Raw genomic sequence first — 27,563 nt, forward strand, 5'->3', positions numbered from 1 at the left:
AAATTATTTAAATTACACAAACATAAGAGACAAACTCACACTTCCAGTCGTCACAGTCGCAGACGGTGCTGAGAGGAGGCTCCAGCACCCGAATGTAGACAAAAAGCGCAGAAACAAACTCAGTATTACGTGAAAGCGAGACGTTTATTATGGCTGATGGAGAAATACAAGGAGAACCGAGAAAACAACTACAACAAAAACTGGAAAAACTCAACATGAAAAACTCTAAATGTGAAACTTGGCATACATAGATACCTGGAACATGGAGACTTGACGCACAAGACAACAGACGACGTGACACTGAACAGAGGAAGACAGAGGACCTAAATGCAGCAGGTCCAGTTAGCATCAGCTGAAGGTCGTCAGGTCCTGCACAGATCACCTGAGGCTGAGAAGAGTCCCACAGGTCTGGAAAACCTCCTGTGTGCTACCAGTGCGAAGGACTCCACATCCCAATGACCTCAACAGCTACAGGCCGGTGGCTCTGACATCCCACCCGATCAAGACCCTGGACACCGCGGTCCTGGTTCAGCCCCTGGTGAGCTCATCACTGGAACCACTTCACCTGGAGACCGCTGGGAGCACTGTGTTCATGTTCTTTGATTTCTCCAGTGCCTTCAACACCATTCTTCCCACAGTCCTGAAGGACAAGCTGGAGACTCAGGAGTGGACCGTCACCTCACTACATGGATCCTAGACTACCTCACTGACCGACTACGGTATGTGAGGACTCAGGGCTGTGTGTCGGACAGTACGGGGGCCCCACAGGGAACGCTTCTGGCTCCGTTCCTCTTCACCATCTACACTGCAGACTTCTCCCACAACTCCACCCAGTGCTTCCTGCAGAAATTATTTGACGTCTCTATAATAGTCGGCCTTATCACTGATGGGGACGACAAAGAGTACCAAGAACTGACCCATGGTTTTGTGGACTGGTGCCGGCAGAACTACCTCCAGATCAACACCAGTAAAACCACAGAGCTGGTGGTAGACTTCCGCAGGCACAAACATCCTCCACCGCCACCACCGAACATCCAAGGTATGGATCTTATCTTATCTTATCTTATCTTATCTTATCTTATCTTATCTTATCTTATCTTATCTTATCTTATCTTATCTTACACAGAAGAGTAATGAGGGAAGTGGAAACACCTGGAAACACAGCTGACACAAATGAACATGATGCCACAGGGGAAGCAAAACTAAACACACTGAACATGGAAACACAAGACTGATTGACAACTGGACGTGGGAAACACAGACATGAAGCATAAAGCACACTGGGAAGATTGAATGATACACAAGGAGAGGAACATGGAAACAGATAAGGGGAATGAAGATATAACTAAAAATCATGCAGGAGGACAAGACAGGCTTTCACAGGAAACAGAAAACAACACACACAGGGGAGCATGGATGAAATTGTATCTAAACAAACCTAACTAAGACACACTAATAACAACACACGAACTTACCATTACTCTGATACATCATAAGAAATCAAATATACAAAATAAACTTGCTGTGTCACAGACTGAGCGCCCTGACAACAGAGCTCGGTACACTCAGTACTGTACGTGAATGTGATGTCTCATAGTGTGAGAAAACAAACCAGACAGCAACCAAAACCCAGAAGGCAGACACGCCCAACAACTGAGCTTTCAGTAGAGACGCGTCGAGCCTTGACGCTGCCAGTGATGCTGATCTTGAACAAAGCACGATTCCTCTGCAGGGCCTGCAAGAAGCAGCTGCCAAACCAACACGTAGCCCCCCAGGCAGGGTGGACGGGGTCATCACACTAGAACAATACCATTGTAGTACTGATGGAGGCTGTGAAGGAGATTTATGAATTTATCCAACTGCCTGCACCACAGAGCATGAAAGTCAGACTGCAGCAGATCAACACAAAGTGCTGCAGAGCTTCCTGCAGCTTCTCCTGTGGTCAGTGTGGCTCCTTTCAGTTTGTGGGTGAGATTGTGACTTCAGCCTCGACTGGCTAGTGAAGAGTAGACGACGGCATTATCGACTTCCTCCACGTGCCTGTGAAAACCAAGAGAAAACTCCACATGAGCGCCATAAAAACATCTGGGGTTAGAGTGAGCGCCCACATCTGGCTCCCAACAGGGCTGAGCCCCCCGCACCACAGTTACACCACTGTAATGTTTGCAGACGATACCACGGTGGGGGGACTCATTTCTTGGGGGGGGTGAGTCAGTCTACTGCGTTCTTTTATTCTTCTTTTGCAGATTTGTGTCTCTATTTTGTTGTTCAATGCTTTGTTGCTACAATGACAATAAAGATTCTGATTGTGATGATTGGAAAATTCCATATGTGAAAAAATAAAGAGCCACGAAGTCCAAGAGTTAGAATTAACTGCTGTTTGTAGCTACTGTTAGCTGTTAGCTGTGTTTTATGTTTGTAGGGTAAATGAACAAGTAAAAACAAGTAACAAGTAATAATGATGTTTGTAACTTTTATTCATTTTAATTTAGTTCCTCTGATTTTCTTCTTACGTGTCTGTTTCTCACCTGAAAATCTAAAACACTACAAGCATCAAGCAAAGTCTTTCCATCCTCACAGCTGAACAGCTGTCGGTCCTACCTGCTCCTCTCATGGCTGTGTCTGAACTGCACCGAGGCGTAGCTGACGTCCTCCACAGCTCGGCTGGTTTCCTGTCGGTGACTTTCTTCTTGGATGCTGCTGTAGATGTCATGAGGATGCTGAAAACAGCCAGAAATACAGACGCGTGTAAAGCCATCACTGCCGAGCTCCCCGGCCCGATCCCTAACCGTATGAACCAATATCTTACGATCAACTATTATTATGTTTTTGACCATTAATTGCAAAGACTTTGGAGAACCATTAAAGGAAAACAACGTTTAGGATTACAGTCACTGAGAACCATTTAGATTTCACGTAGTCGTAGACAGATCATAATCTCCCCTCTGTGCTCATTTAAGATGAAATATTCTACGAGAGTCCGAAATTATCTTTGAAATCATAACTCACCTTTGGCTCCGTCTCACCTCCATCAGCTCTCTGATGCTCTGCTGCTGCCAGCTTCCTGTAACAATATGACTGTCATGTCAACAGGAACCAGAAGATCTATCGAAAATCATGAATGTAGAAAATCAGGGGCAAAGAGAAATTGCATTATCATGCAAAAAAACCCAAAACATTTATGTGTTTTGTTGTTTCTGTGTGTCTGCAGCTGATTTCCCACAAACTCAGGCAGCTTCCACGGTTGTCCTTTCACACAAACACAGCAGGAGCTTATCTGCTTTGTGTACACCAGTGGAAATAGTGTGAATTAGGAGAAGTAGCTGCTCGGACGGAGTGAGCAGGAGGCCGTGCTGAACCAGAGTTTTTACCACATTTCTCACATGTAACTCACAGAAAACATAAACTGACCTTGACTTGCTGCCTCGACATTATTTTGTCTTATTGTATCACAATTATGTGCCAGAGACCAGCTTCGCTTCCCCTTCTCCTCCGTTGTGGTCATCAGCACATAACAATAATTTAATGTAATTCTTTCTTGGATACTTGTTTCTCTTTTGACTGTTACGCACAACAGATTCTTTCATTATGCAAAAGTTTAATAATGAACAGACTAAATTCATCTTCTCAGATCGAGGTTTAGAACATTTTGAACCCAAAATATCTTTTCTGCACTGTGGTGAAAGTTTATGCACCGATTTGTATGATTTCTGTGTAAAAGTGTGCTTTAAACATCTTTCATTTTATACATTACTATCATAATCCTAGAGCAGCTCAGAGCTGCAATGCTTGTGTAAAAATAAACGCAGAGTTGACAGTTCTCGCTGCTGCTTCTCGCACTTACATTTGGGGAAATGACTTATATAAAAATGCAGGCAAGTATTCATCAATACTTCGTGTTTATAGTTCTGATATGTTTCCGCTCATGTTCAAAACTTTCTGCACACAAAACATGTCACACACGTCTGTGTTTCCTGTGACTTTTTGGGATCATTATCATTAAAATAACACTCATAAAATAAAACAAAAAATATAATTTACAGTGTGTGTGTGTGTGTGTGTGTGTGTGTGTGTGTGTGTGTGTGTGTGTGTGTGTCCTTTAAGATTCTTTACACATTAAAAACCACCAAAATGTTAAAAATTTTAAATGTAGAAGAAACATAAAGTGTGATTTGTACCTTCTGATGATGAAGATGAAGAGTATGAATGCGATGACAGCCAGCAGGACACCCGACACCACGCCGACTATCAGAGGCAGGTTACCATCAACTGTAAAAATCAGAAATAATTCATAAAGAAATTTACAAATAAAGAAACAGACTAGACAAAAATCCCCTTGTTCTCCAAAAAACTGTAAACTTTTATTTATTTTTGCATCATTTATGGTTACGTTGTTTGTGGTTTTCCATATAATTTATCATGAAGATATCTAGAAATCCTCACACACCAGTCTGGTTTCCCTTCATCGGCTTACTGTGGAAATTCAAATGTTTTTAAATATTTTAATTGCATTTAAATCCCTGCAAAGCCCGACTCCTCCCCACATAACAGACCTGCTGAGACCTTATTCCAGCCTCGTGGCCTCTCTGCGTTTTAACTGTTCAATACTCTGCGTTTAAATCCAGAGGTGACCAGGCTTGCAGCTGTGGCGCCTCTGAAACAGTCTTCATCAGAACGGCTGAATTAGTGGTTTGTTTTAAACAGCAGCTGAAGCTCATTTTTAGAGGCTCACTTCTCCTTTATCTTTCACACTCTGGCTACTTTACACCGAATATCCATGAACGAATAGAAGTATGCTTGAATCTCTCTGTTCTATAAAGTGCTCTACTGACTGACATCAGCCCCCTCTGCTGTGTATTAGAGAAACGCCTGCAGTGTATTTACAGTTTGTGTAATATCTGAAAAAGATACCAGGCTGTCGTTCCTCCGCCTCCACCTGCAGGCTGTACGGCTCAGAGAGAGTCTCCATGATGCTCTTCAGAGCACAGGTGTAGTTCCCAGAATCCTCTGCAGTCACATTGTCGAGCTCAAGAGAGGAGCCAGTGTCTGAGAGGGCGTGGCCATCTTTGAACCAGGTGACCTCCAGTTGGTGGAAAGTGCAGTCTGAAGTGCAGAGCAGTGTGACGGTTTCACCTCTGCTCACCTTTTTATCATCACTGGAGCTGATTATTCTCATTTTAGACCCATCTAAAATCAAAGTGATCATTAGTTTCATTGAACGCTCATTTATGTTTTTTTTATTAATGTCAGGATATTTTTCTCTCACCAACAACTCTGACAGTCACTCCTGTCTTGTTAGTAAAATGTCCTTTAACATGATCAGCTTCCATCCTGAAGCGAAAGCTTGCGTTGTCTCCCTGCTGAACATCTCTGATCTGTAAAGTGCAGTTTATCTTCTTGTCTCCCAGATATTGATAACGAGGATCGATGTTTGCTGAGTTACTGTCATACACAGATGGAGTGCTGCCCTGACAGATCGCATGGTTCTTACACCAGCGGACTCTGACGATCTTTAGAGGAACTTCTCTCCGACCATCACTGAAAGACTTCAGAGGTGTGAAGGTGCAGGGGAGGGTGACAGTGGACCCTCTGACAGCACAGGTAGACGTGAAAGGATAGACCACAGTTTGACCCACAGCACCTGGAAACAGATGGTATAGAAGTAATTATATGTATATGTTCACAGGCGTGAGTTTCTCAAAATGGGCTCATTGAGTGCAGCACGGATAAGATCTTGGAGAGGCTACGGCTGCTGTGAACACTCAGAATAAGATCTCTGACTGCAGACTGGATACATCTCGGAAGGGCTCGCTCGGAATAACATCTCTGGGCGCAAATTGGATGACATCTCGGGGAGGCACACTGCCGTGAGTTCTCAGAATCGGCTCTTTGAGCACAAGAAATGACAACATCACAGAACGCAAGTATGGCGAAGCTCGCGGCTCTCCGACGGGAGATTGAGAGACCGGTGTTGGACTGTAGAACAGCTTTGAAATTCATATGAGCTGTTCGCATTAAAGTAAAAAATACCATCACTTCATGCGGAGACCCTCTCGGCACCAGCTGCAAGGCTGGAGCTGAACAAAACACCCTGATGACGACTGTGTTTAGTCTGTTCCTTCCCATCCCATGCAAGGCCACCTGGGTTGGCTGGAAGACTGTTTACTTAGCCTGGCAGGGCGAAGGACACTGTCTCAGCTGAACTATGGACACGCACACACATACATATACTGATACTGATAAGCACTCACTGACGCATCACCCTCCCTATCCCGGATCCAACGCCACCTCTAACGCTTACCTCCCCTCTGATGTGGACATCGGGTCAGCTGGAGGCGCAGTCGAAGATTGTAGCGGTCCCAGATCAGATGTACACACTGGAACTCTTCCCCATGTTGCTGTCTGTGTTTATTGTGCTATGGTGTGTTGATATCTGTGCATTCCTGTATTATCCTTCTGTGTTAGACATTTTGATGTTTTTTTCCTGCTACCTGGCCTGACCTGTCTCCCCAATGTGATGTTTCTGTATTGTATGTACGGTCGGCAAGGTCTGTCATCTCGGTTGTGGGCAAAAGACCTGCAACTGACAAATAAAGGCTATCTCATCATCTCGTCACTATAACTACTGATGCAATAACACATGCTGAAGCCCACCGTAACATCCTGCAAGTGTTCCAAGGAACACAACACGTATTAAACATGCAAACCATCATTTCACTAGCTGGGCCCACGTCCTCGTTTTAGGTTTGACAGTGTTTGAGTAGGTAAAGGTGATGCTTGGACATGAATTGAGCTGCGGTTTGGGGAAGGCCTCCAAGGATGGAGTGGGGCACGTAAACGAGAATGAACAGCTTGCAGAAACCTATATAGATGACAACAGGAAGGAGCGTGTTTAGAGGCGTGGTCCTGCTCCTGAAATTCTGATACATAATCTCCAACGAATAAAGCTCACGTGTGCTTTGCATGGTTCACTGTTAAGGTAGCGGGCCACTGATAGCGCCATCTAGTGGTCGCTATGACACTGAAAGGCCTACATGAGGACATCAGGCCATGTAGTTTATCGAGTATGGAGGGCGCTGAGCTAGAAGGATGTTCAAACCATGGACTTATTATTGTATAGCAACAAAAAACATGTATAAGAAATAAAGTGTTTTTCTCTCTGTCTATCGATTTCCTCACACACCAGTGTTTGTTCTCCCTCACATCTCCGGCCTGACATACGAGCAGATGAGTTGAGGATGTACAGCCTGTGAAATGAAATTATACGTCTATCTGTACTTATATTGCAAAATTAAATATTGAAGCAGTTACTCAGCTACATTTCCCTGAAAGCTTTAATCATTCGTGTGTTACATTAGGATTGTGCCACGAAGAGTTTATGATATTGTGTAATATTGTGTTAAAGTAAACTTTCTTCAACCTCTTTTGACTGAGATTCATTTATAGATATTACTTTAAAAATGTACTTTTGTTACTTTATTATTAGTACATATCTCCAGTGTGACTGAATGTAAACATTTCTGCGAGTTTTCTGAATTCCTACAGAGTGAAGTAAGACTCACTGACAGCTGCCACACACACCACACAACACTTATTAGGCTCAGGCAGCAGTTACTTTGTCACAGTAAGTTTAAACTGTTTTTTGTTTTTTTTTCATTAATGAATGAAATGTTAAAAAAAGCAAATATGTTTCATAGCAGTGCAGCCAGGGTCATCATTTCAGCAAAAAGAGAAAAACAATGAGGTCATAAATTCTTTTACACTAATGAATCTGCTCAGACGCCCTTCTGCTTTCTTCTTTCCTGTTCCTGTGACAGTGTCGGCTTTCTCTGGAGGTTAAAAACTAATAAAAGCATCACTTCAGTCTCACCTGTCAGGAGGAACATGAAGCTCCACAGAGTCTTTTCAGTGCAAACTGCCATTCTCAGTCCTCTGCTGACGTCCTTCAGTTTAACCTTCTGCTGCTTCTGCTGGAGCGAGAGAGAGAGCGATGGCTAACAAGCAATTGTCTGGTGGTGTTTGTGACTGTCTGTCCCAATGTCACTTTCAAACTTCCTTTTATTTCAGCAACTCTTTTCTCTTTGACTCTGTTTCGTAAAGTTGCTAACTCCCTCTTTTAAAGTAACTTCCTTTCTTACAAAACGCTGTCACTGTTTTTAACGTAATTTCTAAAAACAGTGACAGTGTGAAGAAACTCCCATCATGCAGCAGTAAGAGGTGTTTCTTTCCACTGTTGAACCTGTGGTGGTGGTTGGAGAAACATCAGTGACCAGGTTATGTTGGCGTCGCCCCCACTGATGGACACACTTTGTCCTAGTTTGTGTGGCCTTACGAACCCAACAGTGAGATCTTAAGAGATCCAGCCTGCGGCTCTTCAATGGGGTGTCACAGGGTCCCCAGAAAAAAACATTGTAAATGTAAAATAATAAAATAAATATTCTTCTGTAGCAATAACAAAGTATAACATAAATTATTCTGTAGCAATTACACAAGAATATCCAGTAATGTCCCTGCCTACAATTAAACACATTCACTTACTGAAAATCATCTGCTGTGGCAAACGGGTGCAAGCCTTTGACCACAAACTGAGTCACTGCTCGGTGACGTTCGTCTATCCCGGCCTGAAAGGAGACGCTACCGGCAGACTGCAGCGAGAACTGCCAGCATCTGAGCCAGACTCTGTCTCATCATGGTCACTAAATGCACAGTAATGGCAGGTTTGTAATAAGGCAGATCGCGCTAACATAATATGTTAGTTGATTATTTACCTGCCGCATTAACGGGAGAGGACGTGCAAACGTTACCGCTGCTGCTGGGTTGAGATTCACGAGTCCAGAATTAAAAACACGACATTCATTTAAGGTCATCGCGTGTTTGTGAGCAAATGCTTTTGCATATTCGTAGTGTTTCCTCCCTTAAATGAAATATCTACTTTGCAAGTATTGCAAGTTGCCCTGTTGTCATCCGTTCTCGTAAAGTGTAATCAAACTTTTTAGTGTTTGAGCCGCTTAGGCGCCGTGTTTCCTGTTAGGTAAATGACGCTCCGCAACGTGGTGACGTCATTCGGGGCGACTGGAATCGATAAGGGAATCGTTTGCAAAAATGGCAAACAACTCCAAGGAATTGAAACAGTGGGAACCGGTTCTCAACAAGAACCGGTTTTCGATACCCATCCCTACTGATAACATCCTACAATGAGTTGAAACATTAACTTGTTATTTATTCCTGCTTAAAACAGGTTATTAATGGTTACAAAATCTTATTTGGTTTTCGTATGTACCTGTTTTCAGTGATATCAACTTTAATAGTTGTTAATAGTTAACACTATGTGTTAACAGACCTCTCTGCATTAAATCATCCCTGTTATTAATCTCTGTCTCTCTTCCACAGCATGTCTTTATCCTGTCTTCCTTCTTTCACCCCAACCAATCACAGCAGATGGCCCCGCCCCTCCCTGAGCCTGGCTCTGCCGGAGGTTTCTTCCTGTTAAAAGGGAGTTTTTCCTTCCCACTGTCGCCAAAGTGCTCATAGGGTTTCTCCATTTCCTCTGTGGAATATTTACCTTACAGTATACAACACCTTGACACAACTGTTATTGTGATTTGGTGCTGTATAAATAAAACTTAGTTGAATCGAATTCCTGCTACTTCTGGTTTCTACTGGTTTTGCTACTCAATACTGTGCTCTTGAAGCAGATATGTTTAAGGGCCCTGTTAAAGGTAAAAATAGTGACACTAATGCTGAGTGTTGACCAGAGACGATGTAAGAGAGAGACATTAAAAACTCGTGAGCTGAAATCTACTGAAGAATTCTGAAACATAAGCAAAACATCCAGTGGAAGAAATAAAAACTCAGAAAACTTTGAGCCTTGTTGTTTATGTGCTGACCACTGAAATAAAGGTTTACATAGATAACACTGTCATGATGGTGAGGTTTGATTTTAGAAGGACTTGACTTGGACTTCTGATTCAATTCAGTTTAATTTATATACATCACCAATAAACAGCAATAACCATTCAAGGCACCCTGTACTCTAACGCTAACGCCAGCACATGCTCGACGAATATGTAAGCTCACATTTTTGGCTCCACTCCTAATTTTACAGCTTATTAAGAGACTTCCTGTACAGGTACATGGTTCCCTGGAGGAATTCCTCCCTTTTCTCATCCTTGCTTTTATCATTATAAACATCCATCATGTATCTGTGCATCTCTTTGGTATCGACAGGGCTCCACAGGCCCTCCTCCACCATCAGCTGCAGTTCATGCTCCATAGATGTTTTGTATTTGTTTCCAGACTCGGACTTTGGGTCCACTCTGGACATGCAGACGTAGCCCCCTGAAGGAGAAAAAAACAACAAAACCACAACAATTTATGACCTTTTTCGTTTTTTTGAAAAACAGAAAGTTTGCTCAGGTTTGCTGGACACTGTAGGATGTGCTCCAACGTCAGGAGAGCATGAGTCCTCTGCCACATGCTGTCACATATCGTGTGTTTTTATTCATCTGAGGTCCCATTTACTGTCATTTGAAGACCCAACAACAACCAGATTATTTTTATATATATATACCAGCGTCAGGTGTTGAAGAACCAGGGCACCCTGACGAAAAGTGGGCGTTGTTGGAATGCTACTACGCAAGTAACCCCAGCGGAAGGGGCTACATGAATAGGATGAGGGACCTATGGATTCTTCGATACCCAACATCCACAATGACGGCGAAACAACTAGTAGCTCAGTGTTCCAACATTCGAAAGAAGGGACTGCTCTCACAGCTAGAGATTGACGAGGTACAACACAAATGCTACGGCAAGGAGGAGTCAGGACGCCAGGTCAGGGGGGCGATATCATCACCCCCACCCGAGATTGGGTACATAGCCCCAAGTGCGATAGGAGAAGGATCGTTGAGTGCGAGAGGAACTGACCTGAAAAATAGGATCATGGCCAAGCTTAAAACCTGGATCCCCCATAGCCAGTTACCAAGATTACGTGAAGTACCCTCAGAAGGTCTGCTAGATGATGTTAATGCAGCACTACAGACAATACCTACAACCACGATTACCGACACTAACAAGCTGATCTACAATACGGCAGCAGTGATCAGTGAGATGCTTGGCTATAAGTTGAACAGCCACAAGGGGCAGTACCCTCCATGGAGAAGGAGGCTAGAGGGCAAGATCAAAGTAGCACGGAGGGAGGTTAGCCAACTAACGGAGTTGCAGAAAGGTGCGACAAAGAAGGTGCATAAGAAATACAGCAAGCTGTCCATAGCTGAGGCCTTGGAAACTGCCAAGCAAAGACTCACAGCCTTGGCCAGCCGCTTGAGGAGGTACACCAGAGAGATAGAAGGCAGGAGAATAAACCAGCTGTTCGCCACAGAACCAGCAAAGGTGTACTCTCAGTGGCAAGGGAACAATAAGAGAACAGCACCACCAAGGCCGGAGATGGAGCATACTGGAAGAGCATATGGGAGAAGGACGCAACCCATAACGGCAATGCTCAGTTGCTAGTGGATCTGAGGGCAGACCACAGCGACCTCCCTGAACAGGGTCCAGTAACCACAGTGGCAGATATCCAAGAAAGGGTCTCCAGTATGAAGAGTTGGACAGCACCAGGGCCCGACATGGTTCACGCCTATTGGCTAAAGAAGCTGACTGCACTCCACGAGCATCTGGCAGCACAAATGAACCAGCTGCTAGTTAACGAGAGACACCCGGAATGGCTAACCGAAGGTCGAACGGTCCTGATCCCCAAGGACCCCAAGAAGGGACCGGTCCCCTCCAACTACCGACCAATAACCTGCCTCAGTACTACATGGAAGCTCCTGTCAGGCATCATATCGGCTAACAGGCACATGGGTCAATACATGAGCGGGACACAGAAAGGAATTGGCAAGAATACCAGAGGCGCAAAACACCAGCTACTGGTAGACAGAACAGTCAGCCGAGACTGCAAGACCAGACTGACCAACCTGTGCACTGCCTGGATTGATTACAAGAAGGCCTATGACTCAGTGCCCCACAGCTGGATACTGGAATGCTTAGAATTGTACAAGATCAATGGGACCCTAAGAGCCTTCATCAGGAACTCAGTGGGGATGTGGCGTACAACACTAGAGGCCAACTCCAAGCCCATAGCACAAGTCACCATCAAGTGTGGGATCTACCAAGGAGATGCTCTGTCCCCACTGCTGTTCTGCATAGGCCTGAACCCCCTCAGTGAGATCATTAACAAGACTGGCTACGGATACTGACTACGGAACGGAGCAGTTGTCAGCCACCTCCTGTACATGGATGACATCAAGCTGTATGCCAAGAGTGAACGAGACATCGATTCACTGATCCACACTACCAGGCTATACAGCAATGACATTGGAATGTCGTTCGGACTGGAGAAGTGTAGTCGGATGGTAACAAAGAGAGGGAAGGTAGTCAGAACTGAGGGGATTGAACTACCAGAAGGCAACATTGCAGACATAGAGGACAGTTACAAGTACCTGGGGATCCCGCAGGCGAATGGGAACCATGAAGAGGCCGCTAGAAAAGCTGCAACCACCAAGTACCTGCAGAGGGTCAGGCAAGTCCTGAGGAGTCAGCTGAATGGTAAGAACAAGATCCGGGCCATCAACACGTACGCCCTGCCCGTGATCAGGTACCCTGCTGGGGTAATAGGCTGGCCAAAGGAGGAGATAGAAGCCACTGACATAAAGACAAGAAAGCTCCTTACCATGCATGGAGGGTTTCACCCCAAGTCCAGCACCCTGAGGCTGTACGCTAAGCGGAAGGAAGGGGGCCGGGGACTGGTGAGTGTCAGCACCACAGTCCAGGATGAGACAAGGAACATCCAAGAATACATTGGGAAGATGGCCCCAAATGACCGAGTGCTCAGTGAATACCTCAGGCAGCAGAAACCCAAGAAAGAGGAGGAAGACGAGGAACCATCATGGAAGGACAGGCCCCTGCACGGTATGTACCACCGGCAGATAGAGGAGGTGGCTGATATCCAGAAATCCTACCAGTGGCTGGACAAAGCTGGACTGAAAGACAGCACAGAGGCACTAATCATGGCAGCACAAGAACAAGCTCTGAGCACAAGATCCATAGAGGCTGGGGTCTATCACACCAGGCAAGACCCCAGGTGCAGGCTGTGTAAAGATGCCCCAGAGACAATCCAGCACATAACAGCAGGGTGCAAGATGCTAGCAGGCAAGGCATACATGGAACGCCATAACCAAGTGGCCGGCATAGTGTACAGGAACATCTGTGCCGAGTATAACCTGGAAGTCCCGAGGTCAAAATGGGAGATGCCCCCAAGGGTGGTGGAGAATGACCGAGCTAAGATCCTGTGGGACTTCCAGATACAGACGGACAAAATGGTGGTGGCTAACCAACCGGACATAGTGGTGGTAGACAAACAGAAGAAGACGGCCGTAGTGATCGATGTAGCGGTTCCGAATGACAGCAATATCAGGAAGAAGGAACACGAGAAGCTGGAGAAATACCAAGGGCTCAGAGAAGAGCTCGAGAGGATGTGGAGGGTGAAGGTGACGGTGGTCCCCGTGGTAATCGGAGCACTAGGTGCGGTGACTCCCAAGCTAGGCGAGTGGCTCCAGCAGATCCCGGGAATAACATCGGAGATCTCTGTCCAGAAGAGCGAAGTCCTGGGAACAGCTAAGATACTGCGCAGGACCCTCAAGCTCCCAGGCCTCTGGTAGAGGACCCGAGCTTGAAGGATAAACCGCCCGCATGGGCGTGCTGGGTGTTGTTTTTTTTTGTTTTGTTATTTATATATATCCTTAGCAGGTGTGTGGTGGTCTGTCTAAAAATCTCCAAAAGTTGATTCTGTTCATCTGGACGTAGCGTTTTGTGGGAGAAACGTTTCGTCACTCATCCAATTGACTTCTTCAGTCTCAGCTGACTGCAGGTTTCCAACCTTATAAACAGTACATTTGCATAATGACTGAAACCAGCCCACTGAAGGAACAATGGCCTGGGAGGTCAGTTCCTTCATTATGATTATGCAAATTCTCATGACCATTGATCAGCAACGCATACAGATCAGTACTTAAAGGTCTGACTCTCATCATCCACTGGAGGATAAACTGGGTTTCATCAGTGAGTAAATGTGGTTATCCCGGCTGGATGTTTGTCAAAGTTGGGAAGGCGCCAAAAGAAAGCTCCAACTGATCCAGGAGAGAAGGACAACCGCTGCCTGAGCGAAAACCTGTAGTGATTCCATATGTGTCAGGAGTATCGGAGCAGCTGAGATGCATTTTTTCTAAACACCGGGTCTCTGTGGCTTTCAATCCCCAAAACACGCTGCGCCAAAAACTGGTCCACCCCAAGGATCGGGTCCCCGACACAAACAGAGTAACATAGTGTACGCTGTTAAGTGCAGGAGGATTGCCAGGATTTATACATCGGGGAAACCAAACAACCTCTGGCAAAGCGGATGGCACAACACAGAAGAGCCACCTCGTCAGGCCAGGACTCTGCAGTCTATTTACACCCACAGGCCAGCGGACACTCTTTCAATGATGAGGATGTAACATCCTGGACAGTGAGGAACGCTGGTTTGAGGGCGGAGTCAAGGAGGCCAGTTATGTGAAAAGGGAAAGACCATCTCTGAATCGAGGAGGGGGTCTAAGGGTACATCTGTCCCCATCTTACAATGCTGTGATTGCAGCCATTCCCCAACTCTCTGTGAATGGGACTCATGGCCTTTGATCAGTGGTTGTTGATCAGTGGTCATGACAATTTGCATAATTAAGATTAAAGAACTGACCTCCCAGCCCATTGTTCCTTCAGTGGGCTGGTTTCAGTCATTATGCAAATGTGCTGTTTATAAGGTTGGAAACCTGCAGTCAGCTGAGACTGAAGAAGTCAATTGGATGAGTGACAAAACGTTTCTCCCACTGAAAACGTCCGGATGAACAGAATCCACTTTTGGAGATTTACTTACCTGAATGCATGCATCAAGACGTCTTCTAAAAATCACATCACAGCATTGATTATGTTATTATTGAAAGCTAAAGAAGAGTCTGAGTTCATCACATCAGATAAATGGTTTTAGATTAAATGGAAAAAAAATATCTCACTCAGATTAACATCAGTTTGTTTGTTTGAAAGTTGGTTGGTTACCTGGTTTAGTAGCTTTGCAGAGCTCCCTGATAACGCTGACCGGCACGTAATCATCACGTAAAGCACCAGTAATGATCACCACATCAAACCCACCTGAAACCAGAAGCAGACCAGGAGGGAGAGGAGTTAGTAAAATGAGTTATTTAGAGTTATTAGTTAGAGAGAAGTTAGTTACAGAGGAGTTAGAGGAGTTAGTTGTTTTGGGGTGAAAAGTTGGCATTGTCACGTTGTGGGTTTTTCTACGTTTTGGTTCCTCTTTTGTTTTGCACTTCTTTCTCGTGTAATGTTCTCGTGTTCCTTCCTCTATCGTGTCTTTGCAGTAAAGCCTCCTGTGTTCCTCTGTAAGTGTTTTTAGTTTTAATCTTCATCTCATGGATAGTTTCCTGTTTTACTCTGTGAGGTTTTTTCATGTCTTGTTTTTGCTTTTACTGTTTGTCTTCCCCCCCTCTTTCTTCTGTTTCTGATCCGTGATGCGCTGCAGTTTCAGACCATTATTGACATAAATATATTTTGAGCATCTAACTAATCGATATCCTCAATAAAAGTATTTTTTATATTTATAAAATTAAATAGGTAGCAAAAGTTTTGACTACATCAGCATTAGCACCGCCCCCTGACTGTAGCAAATGAATGATCAAATAGTTAATAGTTAAGTAATTAACTATCTTTTAAAGTAAAAAAAAAACATTTTTAAGTTATTAATGACCAATTTCATTACTTATGTATTTATTTAGTTTTTTTATTTTGGCACTTTCAGTCCCCCATATTCTATAAAACCTCAGGTGTTGTTATTCTCAATTGTGCTGTTTTACTATCAGCTGGCGGTGCTGTCTTCTTGTCTGTGGTGCTAATGTGTCTGTCGGGTTATCTGCTTTGTTAGCTCAGAGTGTGAGTGTGATGTACCAGTCTGTGCAGGCAGCGGGTCTGTTCCCAGTAAGGCCAGTTTGAGCTCCCGATAAAGGCCACTCTTAGCAGCTTGTTCCAGCATGCCCTTACTACCATCCACTCCCACAAAGTGTTTGAAGCCGAGGTCAAACATCTAAATACAGAGAAAAGACGATCAGTTCTGAGCCTGTTCCATGAACTCTGGATGTTCGTTTGAGGATGAATTTCACAGATTTTGAATAAGTGCTGAAATTTCCCACTTTCAAAAAGAATCACACGTAAGACGGTGAGTTCATGTTTGCATTTACTATTTTACAAAATTGATTTGGGATTCATTAAAATGTTATTGTTTTTCCATAATTAGATCAATCTGAACATGTCCTCACGTGTGATTCATAAAAATGCTGACCACAGTAAAACTTCCTGAATCCCATTTGTGACATCAGCATTTTAAACATCTACAGGTCTCAAATCAGCTCGGAGTGACGGCTCCTTCCAGCTATTGGAAGGTGCCACCTTCCAGAGTTTTCCAGTTATTGGTTCACCAGTTTTGCAGCCAGTCCAGATCCGCAGGCCACATCGAGAACCTGAGCGTCTCCACGACTTCCACAGAAGTGATCGTTCAGAAAATCTACGGCCAGCTGTGGTGCTCTGTACTTCATTGTCTCTGAATCCTGTCAACATAAAGCAGCGGAAAAAACAAAGTATTCTTATTGGCTGTTGGGATTTAGGCTGTCCAGTGCTGTTTTTGTCACACCCACATGTTTCAGATCATCAAACAAATGTGAACATTAGACAAACCGAGTAAACTGAAAATTTTTATTGATGATTTCATTTATTAGGGGAAAAACTTCCCAAATCTCCCTGCAATAATTGTCCCATAAATAATAACTAGTTGTGCCACACTTGGCGACAAGACCTGAAGTCAAGTGTTTGTGTTATCCTGCCACGAGTCTTTCACGTGTCTGCGGAGGAGCTCTGCTTACTCTTCTTTACAGAATTATTTGAATTTCCAGTTGTTTTCCAGCATGAGCAGCCTCTTTATGGCAATGCTCTGCTTGCTTTTTTCTTGTGACCTCCTGTGACATCATAACCATCTTCATCAGTTTTCCCGCGCTGCTCTCCTCCCTGAGTGTGTCCTGTCCTGCTCTCTTTCCTGTGGGACAGATGTCGCTCTCCCTCACGTATCCTCTGAAGCGTTTACATTTGGCACTCAGAGTGTCTCCACTAAATCAGATCTGATGGTGAATGTTCGGTGTTCATCGGGTCAGCTGTGCCACACAGAGTTTAGGTTTCAACGGCTCAATCTTCTGTAATAATGAAACTCTCCTCTGGATCGATCCTCCGTCGTCGGGGCTTTGTAACGCATTTCAGAGAGAAATAAGATGCGCTTACACTTTATTATTTCGTTCAGGAGTTTCTGCCTCATGAAACGACCCGACTGCATCTTTTTATATAAACTGGCATTTTTATAAATGAATCATTAGCTGATTTGCTCCACTGCTTTCAGTCATACAGCTGCGTCTCTTTGGTGAACTCTGGCAGCAGAGAACAGAGCGCACTGCGACCTAATCTGGGCTCGATAGATGACGATGCCAGCTCTGAGCGCTCATTTTGTATTTAAAACTTTCTTAGATTAAATAATCTGCTCTTACAACTCAATGTCAAACGAATAAACTGAACATTTCATCTGGTTTATCGAAGAACAAGAACAGCAGCTCACTCCGTCAGCTCCACACCTGTGAGTTTAGGGTTAGCGGGAGAAAATCTCAGGTCCAATCTGAAAGTTTTCGGGGGTTTTTGCTTGAGGTCAGGGCGGAAACATTCTGATTATTTGAGAAGAAACAAAGAAGAAACGGTAAGAACTGGTCTTCACTGCCAGACGGAGTCCAAAGACCAGTTAAAGCGCGTTTGATATTTATTTATTGGTTCACACAGTCAGCCCAGGAGGCCTTTCTTTCTCCTCACCTGTTCGTACGTCTCAGCCCAGCTGTTGTAAAAATCCGTAGTCTGCTGCGGATCGAAGCCTTCGCAGGACTGAAACATGACCCTCATATCGTCCACAGTTCTTCTGGAGCCCGACATGATGAGGAGCTGAGCTCAGACCTGGAGAGAGTGCAGCGGACTCACTGACACGTAGAGACCCGACTAACCTGACTGTGCCCGCCGGGCAGGTATGCACCACAAGTATCTTCGACACAGACAGGCTGCGTTGGTTTTAGCTGACTGCAGGAGAAAAATAAATGTTTAAGGTAAAGTATGACGACGGTTGATAGCTGTGGGTTTTTATTAATTACAGTGATCGATAAAAACGAACGATTCTCCGAGTCTGAGGCTGCAGTCCAAGCTGTTTAAAGGGATGACATCACTCATAAAAACATAAAACCATTTATTTTCTGAACACATGCACATTCCAGGGTTTGGGCTGCTGTGACTTCACATCTGAAAGAATACGAAGCATAAATGAAATGGATTCCTGAGTCTCTCTGCCTCTCATGGTGTAATGTAAAAAAGACCAAACATGGCAGCTCCTTTAAACTCGATGAGGATAAGAGTGAGCGGCTTCTAACAGATGAACAATGAGGTGACACTGAAAACGAACTAATCATTTGTCTGTTCTTCTGATATGTGTTTCCTTCAGGTGATGATCACTAAATGATTGCTCTCTTCAGATACTTTGTTACAGTTAAACACAATCAGATTTTCTCTGACCTGACTGATCGCTCTCTTCACATCTGTCAGACATTCAGTCCCCTACAGATGTTGAAGGAAACGGTTTCCAGGGCCTACTCCGTGGATCGGCTTCCTCCGAGGCGTGGACGTCTATCAGCAGAGAATGTACCTTCACCTATCAGCAGAGAATGTCCCTTAGTCTGCAACACAGTCAAATATATTCTCAAGTAATATTCAAGCATGCCATTCAGCGTGTTAGTACGAGCTCGGGAGCAGCTTGGGAGAACAAGAAAACAGAGACTGCTTCAGGTTGTCTTCCCAAATTGACTCAACTTTATTCACAAGTACAACAGTTTATATAGAGGGTAAAATTCATGAGACAGCAGATTATCAGTTTAAACCAGTACAGACCAAGATAAGGCAGCGTCTTCCTGCCCTTGGGTGAAGAAGCATCCTTTGTGTAGTGTATCAGTTCAGCTACAATTGTGATTATCTCAGCGACATATTTTCAAGGCACAAAACGAAGAGTTCTTACATTAGTGAAATCTGAAACAAACCATTTGGCCTTCAACAGGCATCTAAAAGATTAAGAAACTAATGTAGCTGAGGGAGTGATCTCTGTGGTATTTCAACCTTGTACCAGCCTGTGATTCTCACACATCAATTCTTGGGTCAAAGAGAAAAATAACTAAAACAAAGGGGCCTTATTGAATGACAGAGTTTTCCTGCATAATGTCACTATAAAACAATATCCAGTAAATGCTCCCATGGTACTAAAATACCTAACAGTTCCCCTCTTTTATTATTTTTAAAAATAATAACTCAAATAGAAAGGAAAAATCACAAATGTAATAACATAATATAAAAAGCAAATCATAAAATGTAATAGTTCACAACCTAATGTTCAATATACACATCAGGAACATCATTGGTAACATCTGGCACATCCTCAGGATCAATTTGTGCTAATTGCAAATACATTGAAGTAGCTGTACTGGTAGCTATATGGGTTATCATTGAGCGTACACAGGGTATCATGGTTTATTGGTGGTGTCTGTGTTGCTTTCTACTGATTTTAGAGAACGTGAGGAGTGTACTAGGTGGGTGTCTTGCCAAGTGGAGCATGAGGTATTGTCAGCAAAATGTGGCTTGCAGAAATGTGAACAGGGTTGCAGTTTACAATACGAAATAGTAAATAAAAATCCTAAGGTTAATGCAGTAGATATGATTAATAACCTAAATATATAAAAAAGACAGTTCTTTAGTCGTCTCCTGGCCTGGTCCCAGGTTCGAGAGACCCCGTATAAGCGTCGTGTGATGACAATGGGCATTTCATTTTCTCCATTATCAGGATGAAACGAGTCTATCTTTATCAGGTTAGACATTGTGTGGTACTCTAGGCTTTCTGTTCCTGCTGGATGTTCGAGTACCTTGTTGTTGTTCAGGCGGGGGATCAAAGGGCTTTCTGAGTCTTGGCTCTTTCAGGCGTTGTGTGTTAATCAGTGATTGTGTGTGTGTAGGTGGATTGGATCCGGGCGCTGGCTCGCCTGAGTCGTCATCTACTTGATCCGACGCCTTAGGTGGTTTGGTGGGGCTGGTCTTAACCCTGCTGGCATGAATCCACTGAGGTTGTCCATCTGTTAGGATGCTGGTTCTCGTCACTGCAAGTACAGTCTGGGGGCTGGAACACGCGGCCTCCCCGAGTGCCCTTGGTTTTAGCGACTTTACCAACACGCATCTCCTTGTCTCCACTGGTGGAACTGTGGAGGGGAAAGGCTGAGAGAGACAAACTTTCTGATAGTTATTATTCAGTGTTTCTACCAGGTTATGAACATAGTCAGACAATGCAGTGTCTATGTCCCCTTCCAATAGCGGTGCCCCTCTGGAGGCTGACCATGGTGTTGGAAACGGTCTTCCCATGATTATTTCAAATGGAGATAATTTGGTTGCTGCGGATGGAGTCATTCTAATCTCGCAGAGGATTTGAGGAAGTAGTTTGATCCAGGTCATTCCTGTTTCTATCATTGCTTTAGTCAGGCGATTTTTTATGGTCCTATTCATTCTTTCTACAACTCCTGAACTCTGAGGATGGTATGGCACATGATATTTCCAGTCTATTGCTAGAGTTTTAGCACACTTTTGAATTACTTCTGATGTAAATGAAGGTCCTCTATCACTGTTAATTTGGTGAGGTATTCCAAATCTGGGTATTATTTCATTGCACAACTTTTGACAGACTACTTCTGCAGTTTCTTTTGATGTTGGGTAAGCTTCTACCCATTTACTAAATTGGTCCACTATTACCAGTAAGTACTTGATGCTTCCTTGTGCTGGCATGTGTGTAAAATCAATCTGTAATGTATGAAATGGGAAATCTGGTTGTGGTAAATGCTGATGTTTTGCTTTTGGTTTTCCTACATTAGTTCGTGCACATGTTAGACAGGTTGCTAATATGCGTTTTACTGCGTGTGATGTTTTCTCGATTACAAATCTTGATTTTATTGCTCCTATTACCCCTCTTTGTCCGACATGACTCACACCGTGAAAATGGCGGACAAGGATTGGCAGTAGTGAAGATGGGAGGGCAATCAAACCCTCAAGGTTTTTGTATAAGCCGTCTCTGTTATCTAAGGTACAATCATTACTTTCCCAGTAAGTGTAATCTAAGGCAGAGGCTTGCACTTGTATGAATTTTAGGTCAACATTTGTTTCTAAATAGTCTGGGAGCGTGACAAGTGGCAGCTGTAAAGGCAAAGATAATACTTCCTTTCTGGGTGGTTGCTGTGAGGCAGCAGCTGCTTTCGCGGTTACGTCTGCAAGAGCATTAGAAAACATAGCTGTTATCAGTATCTGCAAACATTTCACCCTTTGTGTTAAATGAAATACACAAGTTCATTTTTGCCATTAAATCTCTGCCTAATAAATTGACAGGCGAGTTTGGAAGAATTATGAATGGATGATATGTAATTTCGTCTGGTTTTGGGCCCCAGCGTGTCTTTAGAGAATGAGTTTTGGGGCATTGCACTAGAGTTCCGTTTATTCCCATGGTGTTGATGCACACAGAGGAAACAGGCCCACTATAGAATTTTCCAGACAGTGAACTTTTAGTGGCTCCACTGTCAACTAAAAAGGAATAAATCTTTTCACCTATCTCTATATCTAACATGGGCAAGCTTTCTGTGTTACGGGACAATTGCAAATGCAGCATCGTGTGTAGTGCTTCACACTGTCCCTCATCATCACCTGGGCCTCCCTATTGTCGGTCCAGTCTTTCGTTATCATATGGGTGGGGATTAAAATGTGGATTATAAGGTTGCTCCCTAAGTGCAAAGGGGCCGTTTCTTTGATGTGATTCCTGTCTGCGTTGCCAGTTACCTTGTCTGTAAGAGCTCTGCTGACGCCTAGTGGCAGGAGCTGGTCCTGTGTTTTGTGGTTGAGACCTATGTGCTGCTGATTTGCATTCCCTCCTCCAGTGTCCTATTTTTCCACAATAAAAACATACGTCTCCACTCCTATCTCTCCTTCTGAGATCTCCCTGCTGCGCTTGTTGAGGGGGCGGGGCCCCTGCATACATCATTTTCTCACTTTCCTCTGAGCCTTCAACATCAAAATTTAACATCATTCTAACATTTTTAGCCTTCGTGCTGTTGGGAAAAAGATCTGCACCAGCTTTCGTTTTGACAAGTGTGATAAAGTTCTTTATTTTCATGTCATAGAGATTATCAGTGGCAGTCAGCTTCAATAGTTGTGAACATTCTGGATGAATATTGTTTAAGAATGTTGTTATGAAAATCTGATCATTTCCACCTTCAGGCATGCATGCCTCATTAGTCCAGCAGTGTGTGAAACGTTTCATAAACACTAGAATGGATTCATCTGGCTTTTGCTTACACATGGTTACTGCATTTAAATCAATTTTATCTCTAGACATTGTGAGCAGAAATTTCTTTAGATTTTGAAAAAAGGCTGTGATTTTGTCATCGTTTATCCACAAAAACGAGGTGGTGTTGGCTGCTTGGTCATTTTTAGGGTCTAGTTCCTCTACTTCTTCAATAAGCTGAGATTCAGTCACACCTGGGATTCGTTGACATAATATATATCTATAATCAGGCCCACCCAAGTGGTGGTATCTGGTACTTCTCTGTAATGCAGAAACAAAGGCTGTAGGATTTTTTAGAGGATCGGGAAGTTCTTTAATGGTTGCTGCTAACTCTGAAATTTTAGGGGGTTGAATGCAACACATGTCCCCTATTATCATGAACGGGAGGGAGGGGCTGACGTCATTAAATTGTGATCCCTGCTTTTCTTTATAACGGGTGTTTTTGTGGGGGCCCTCTTGAGTTTTTTCCTCTTTTCTCTGCTTTAAGTAGTTCCTTATTAAATTTCTGGTGTTAGTTATTGCTTTTGGCACAGTCAAACCATTCGCTACTCTAGTGTGGCGCTGAACATGATTATCTATGACGGAAACGGCTTGCTGCAGTTCAGCTTCCGTACGTTCAGTTAAAGGATCTTTCATGATTTCCTCACACTCTGCCATTAACTGTTTTGTTTGCTTTTTATGTTCCTGTAACTCTCTTTCTCGTTCAGTGTATTCTCGTTCCTGTCTTTGATCTAGGTTAAACCAGTCATCTTCTTCTGATTTAGGTGTCATTTCAGTGCCTTCCTCACTCTTTTGGGATTCTGCTGTTATATCAGGATATACGCGCTGATGACGTGCAGCCGCAGCAGCAGCTATTAATTCTGTCTTTTCATCATAAGGCGGCGGAGCCGTAGGTTGAACGGATGGGCATATAAGGCTAGTTTTTTCTGCAGTGGATTTACTAGAGCCTACACTGGCTTGATTTAAAGCATTTACGTCTGGCTCGGGTCCTTTTTTCCATAGTGGTAGCATGCGATTGGTCACATCACGACATTCTATCATATATTTTTTACAGGACTTTTTAATCAGCCTACTTTCCTTATCACAAATAGTATTTAACATTTCTACTGACCTGTTTTCTGGCGATAATCGTTCGGGATAGGGCTCCGGAAATACACTAGGATGCATTAAACTTATAGTTCTTAAGTTCGAGACGAAATCAGTCACGTAAGCACTTCCGCATGTTCTGGATACGTAATCATGGAAGTCTTCATTGATTCGCGAGCGTGGGTTAAACGTAACCGGAAGTGGGAGTCGTACTGAGCCGCTATTTGTGATTTTATATTTTATTTTTTTCGGTTTTACAGTTAATTTTGAGTTTTTATCGGACCCGTCTAAGGTCTTTGAATTATTCTGACCCATGGTCAGTGATTTCCAGAGGGGTTTAGACGCTTGAAGGATTTAAGTTAGTTTTTATTTTGCTGTGGCACACCTGAGGTTACTTGATTTTTTTGCTAGCAATTTTATCTTTTTAGTGAGCAACTTCTCACTTTTTAACGAGCAACTTCTCGTTTTATGACCCCAGGCAACTTCCTGTGTCCTTTCTGCTGGTGAGCAACTTCTTAGTTTATGACAGCAGGCAACTTCCTGTGTCCTTTCTGCTTTTATTTACAAAACAACAGGCAACTTCCTGTGTTTCTATGTGGGCCACTAACGAAGGCTCCTCAGTGTATCCCACTTGTTACTATGTGGGCCACTGAAGAAGGCCTCGTCAGCGTATCCCGTTTCTATGTGGATCACTGAGAAAGGCATAACACAGTCTTATAAAATAAAAGACGAGTGCCTACCTTCGTCAGTATCCCACTTCTGACACCAAAATTGAAGGAAACTGTTTCCAGGGCCTACTCCGTGGATCGGCTTCCTCCGAGGCGTGGACGTCTATCAGCAGAGAATGTACCTTCACCTATCAGCAGAGAATGTCCCTTAGTCTGTAACACAGTCAAATATATTCTCAAGTAATATTCAAGCATGCCATTCAGCGTGTTAGTACGAGCAGCTCGGGAGCAGCTTGGGAGAACAAGAAAACAGAGACTGCTTCAGGTTGTCTTCCCAAATTGACTCAACTTTATTCACAAGTACAACAGTTTATATAGAGGGTAAAATTCATGAGACAGCAGATTATCAGTTTAAACCAGTACAGACCAAGATAAGGCAGCGTCTTCCTGCCCTTGGGTGAAGAAGCATCCTTTGTGTAGTGTATCAGTTCAGCTACAATTGTGATTATCTCAGCGACATATTTTCAAGGCACAAAACGAAGAGTTCTTTCATTAGTGAATTCTGAAACAAACCATTTGGCCTTCAACAGGCATCTAAAAGATTAAGAAACTAATGTAGCTGAGGGAGTGATCTCTGTGGTATTTCAACCTTGTACCAGCCTGTGATTCTCACACATCAATTCTTGGGTCAAAGAGAAAAATAACTAAAACAAAGGGGCCTTATTGAATGACAGAGTTTTCCTGTATAATGTCACTATAAAACAATATCCAGTAAATGCTCCCATGGTACTAAAATACCTAACAGATGTGAGACTGTAACTTCTCATCCTGCTTGGTTTCATTGTAATTTATGAAATAGTTACGAGTTCCAACTCTTTTTAAAACGTGGACACCGATGTTACAGACATGAATTTACTTTACTTACTTTAGTGAAGAGCAGGTTTACACAGCCTACTCGTACTTTGTTGAAGTATTTGTGCTACTTTTGACTTTTACTCTGCTAATTTGAATCCAAATGTCATACTTTGTCATTTATTTTGCTGATCTTCAAGTCACAACACATCACAATCGCCTGCCAGTTTGTTACTCATGTAAATCATCTGTGACTCACATGTTACAAGCAACTCAAGCCAAGTTCAAACCCAGCAAAACAGTTTTTGTTGGCAGGTATTTCAGAAACTGTGGATCTGCTGTAATTCTCCCACAGTCGGGCCTGTCAAAACCTGAAAAAACCTGAAGGGAAGCCAGTATAGGAGAAATATGCTCTCTTTCTACTTACAACATGTGCTCAGCTCGGGTAACTAAAGCTATGCTGTCTGGTAAGGTAAGAACAGACATGGTAATGCACATGTGTTTGACAGTTTATTTCCAGCAAAACGTTCAGAACATTTTCATGCTTTCGAGCAGGTGTGACGTTGTACAAGTACAGTGTCCCGGATTCGACAAGTGGCACAAAAACAAAGCAATGGAGGCCCAGTAGAGTGCAATCAGATGAAGAGTTTATTAAGAACACACGTGTGGGAAGAAGTACACAGCATCACATCTGCGGACTTCTTCTGCCACAAATACACAGAGAATGGTTTATATAACGTCAGCGTTAAACGCCCCTTCACGCGTTCTGATAACATATTTTGTATTTCTAAGAACATCATTTGCATTTTGTACAGACAATGAGCAATTTTGAGAGCTAAGGTCAGACACAGAAGTTCCTCTTTCTAACATCTTTTCCCAAATATGGCGATGATTTCAGGCCCTGGAGGTTCCCGTGGACTTTTCTTCCTTTTGACCCATCTTCTGTCACCTGTTACTAAGCAAACTCAAATGCCAAAGGCTACAACAAGAAGCTGAATACATTCAGGCCTTCACTCAAGCCTGTTTCTAGATTATATGTACTATATGTGTTTTGTAAGCGTGTATGCAGTTTTAACCTTCTGTTGCTCTAAGTCACCTACAATAGACTGCCCAAACAAAGCTTGAGACCTTCGATTGACTGAGCAGAATACACTTCTTTAATGAGCACAAAATGCCATGTGTATAAAATGGTCTTAGCTGTAGCTGTAATAAAAAGTTAATGTAAAGCCAGCAGGTTTTAATAAACATCTTAATGCAGTATCAATACTATAGATTATATCATTAATGATGCAGAATATATTGGAGCCATAAAATAATTACCTGTTCCTGTTGTGGAATTAAAGAAAGTTTAATCCACAGATCATGTAATGATAGTGAAGACAGCTAGAAGAACATCAGTCAATAAAATTCATCAACATGAGAATAAATCAAACCGAAACCTTGTCAGGCTACATTCAGCACAAGTGGGGACAAAGAACAAGGGGACAAGCTCTATTTTAAGATTAAGGGATGAATTCATTCAGCCTATGAACGTCAGCCAATAAGAATTAGGAAACGTTTAGACCGTGTCACAGTCTTCCTCCCCAGAGTATCCAGGAGGCTCCGTTGGACCCACTCTGTGGAAAATCTTCCCATCAGGCTGCGTCTTCCACGTCAGCTTCACCTCCTCCGTGATCCCTTCCTCGCCCAGCTTCACCTTCAGCTGAAACACAGTTTTCATATATCAACAGAAGCTCCTCACTGACTGGTCGAGGTGAATGAAGTTTTTATCGCTATAAAGTGCGACTGATTCACGATGACAGGTCTGGCTGCAGTTCTTTGATGTCCACCACATGCTCCTTGATAATTTACAAAAATAAAGTTAAAAAGTAAGATTTTGTTTATATAACACCTCCCATGATAAATATCACAACCGGCAGCAATAAAGGCCCCAAAAGAAAACCTGGCGGTACACCGCAGGAAGGAGAAGGACCTGCGCACAGAGCCAAACATCATTCAGGCAGAGAAGCGCTCCAGAACAGACCCTGATCTCAGCCTTCAAGGATAACACGATGGTCAGCAGTATCAAATTCTAAAATGAGGGCAATATGAAAGTGTGCAATGTTGAGATTGATCTGTAACTGCAAAGAAAAGAAGGGTCAAGGACTTTATCAGGGTCCAGTGAAAATATTCATAGCGAGCACACGGAGAATAAATGGAAAAAATAATAAGTTTAGACTCAGAGATATCAAAACTACGGAAGCCCGTCTCCGCCACTACAAAAAAAAAGTATCAATAACTTGAAATTTTGAGTGATTAACTTGAAATTTCGACTTACTTCAAAACTTTGAGTTAATAAATCGAAATTTTCGAGTTAGCGCTGCCGATCAGTAATCTACGTG

The 27,563-nt window shown here is 43.4% G+C and overlaps 1 protein-coding gene and 1 long non-coding RNA gene across 4 annotated transcripts; both read right to left on the minus strand.

Moving 5' to 3' along the window:
* Positions 1-121: 121 nt before the first annotated feature.
* Positions 122-16,556, minus strand: LOC308405124 (uncharacterized protein). 3 transcript variants are annotated; one of them, XR_013973275.1, is made up of 11 exons: positions 16,410-16,556; positions 16,042-16,177; positions 15,139-15,231; positions 7,871-7,970; positions 5,267-5,641; positions 4,912-5,187; positions 4,179-4,269; positions 3,010-3,064; positions 2,602-2,720; positions 1,123-2,040; positions 122-1,082 (listed from the first exon to the last, which is right to left on the minus strand). XR_013973275.1 is itself a non-coding variant. In XM_080895558.1 (10 exons), exons 3-10 carry the CDS (start codon positions 15,190-15,192, stop codon positions 1,983-1,985), a joined length of 1,125 nt encoding a protein of 374 aa, XP_080751684.1. In that variant the 5' UTR covers positions 15,193-15,231; positions 16,042-16,177; positions 16,410-16,556; the 3' UTR covers positions 122-1,982. The 3 variants fall into 3 exon arrangements, 2 of the variants coding, with proteins under 2 accessions (XP_080751684.1, XP_080751683.1); XM_080895558.1 differs by having other exon boundaries at positions 122-2,040; positions 7,871-7,967; XM_080895557.1 differs by having other exon boundaries at positions 122-2,040.
* A 2,444-nt stretch (positions 16,557-19,000) lies between these two features.
* LOC308405125 lies at positions 19,001-24,277 on the minus strand. The gene is made up of 2 exons (XR_013973276.1): positions 23,688-24,277; positions 19,001-21,509 (listed from the first exon to the last, which is right to left on the minus strand). It is a non-coding gene; the product is annotated as an uncharacterized lncRNA (long non-coding RNA).
* Positions 24,278-27,563: the final 3,286 nt, after the last annotated feature.

The sequence above is a fragment of the Rhamphochromis sp. 'chilingali' genome (genome assembly GCF_963969265.1).
Source record: "Rhamphochromis sp. 'chilingali' genome assembly, chromosome: 11".
Taxonomy (NCBI): domain Eukaryota; kingdom Metazoa; phylum Chordata; class Actinopteri; order Cichliformes; family Cichlidae; genus Rhamphochromis; species Rhamphochromis sp. 'chilingali'.

Coding starts and splice junctions, on each gene's coding strand:
- LOC308405124 (XM_080895557.1), bottom strand. CDS start 15,192: ATGATTACGTGCCGGTCAGCGTTATCAGGGAGCTCTGCAAAGCTACTA. Junction 7,971..15,138: donor CTGCAAAGCTACTAAACCAG/GTAACCAACCAA, acceptor CTCTCGCTCCAG/CAGAAGCAGCAGAAGGTTAA. Junction 3,065..4,178: donor TTCATCTTCATCATCAGAAG/GTACAAATCACA, acceptor ATATTGTTACAG/GAAGCTGGCAGCAGCAGAGC.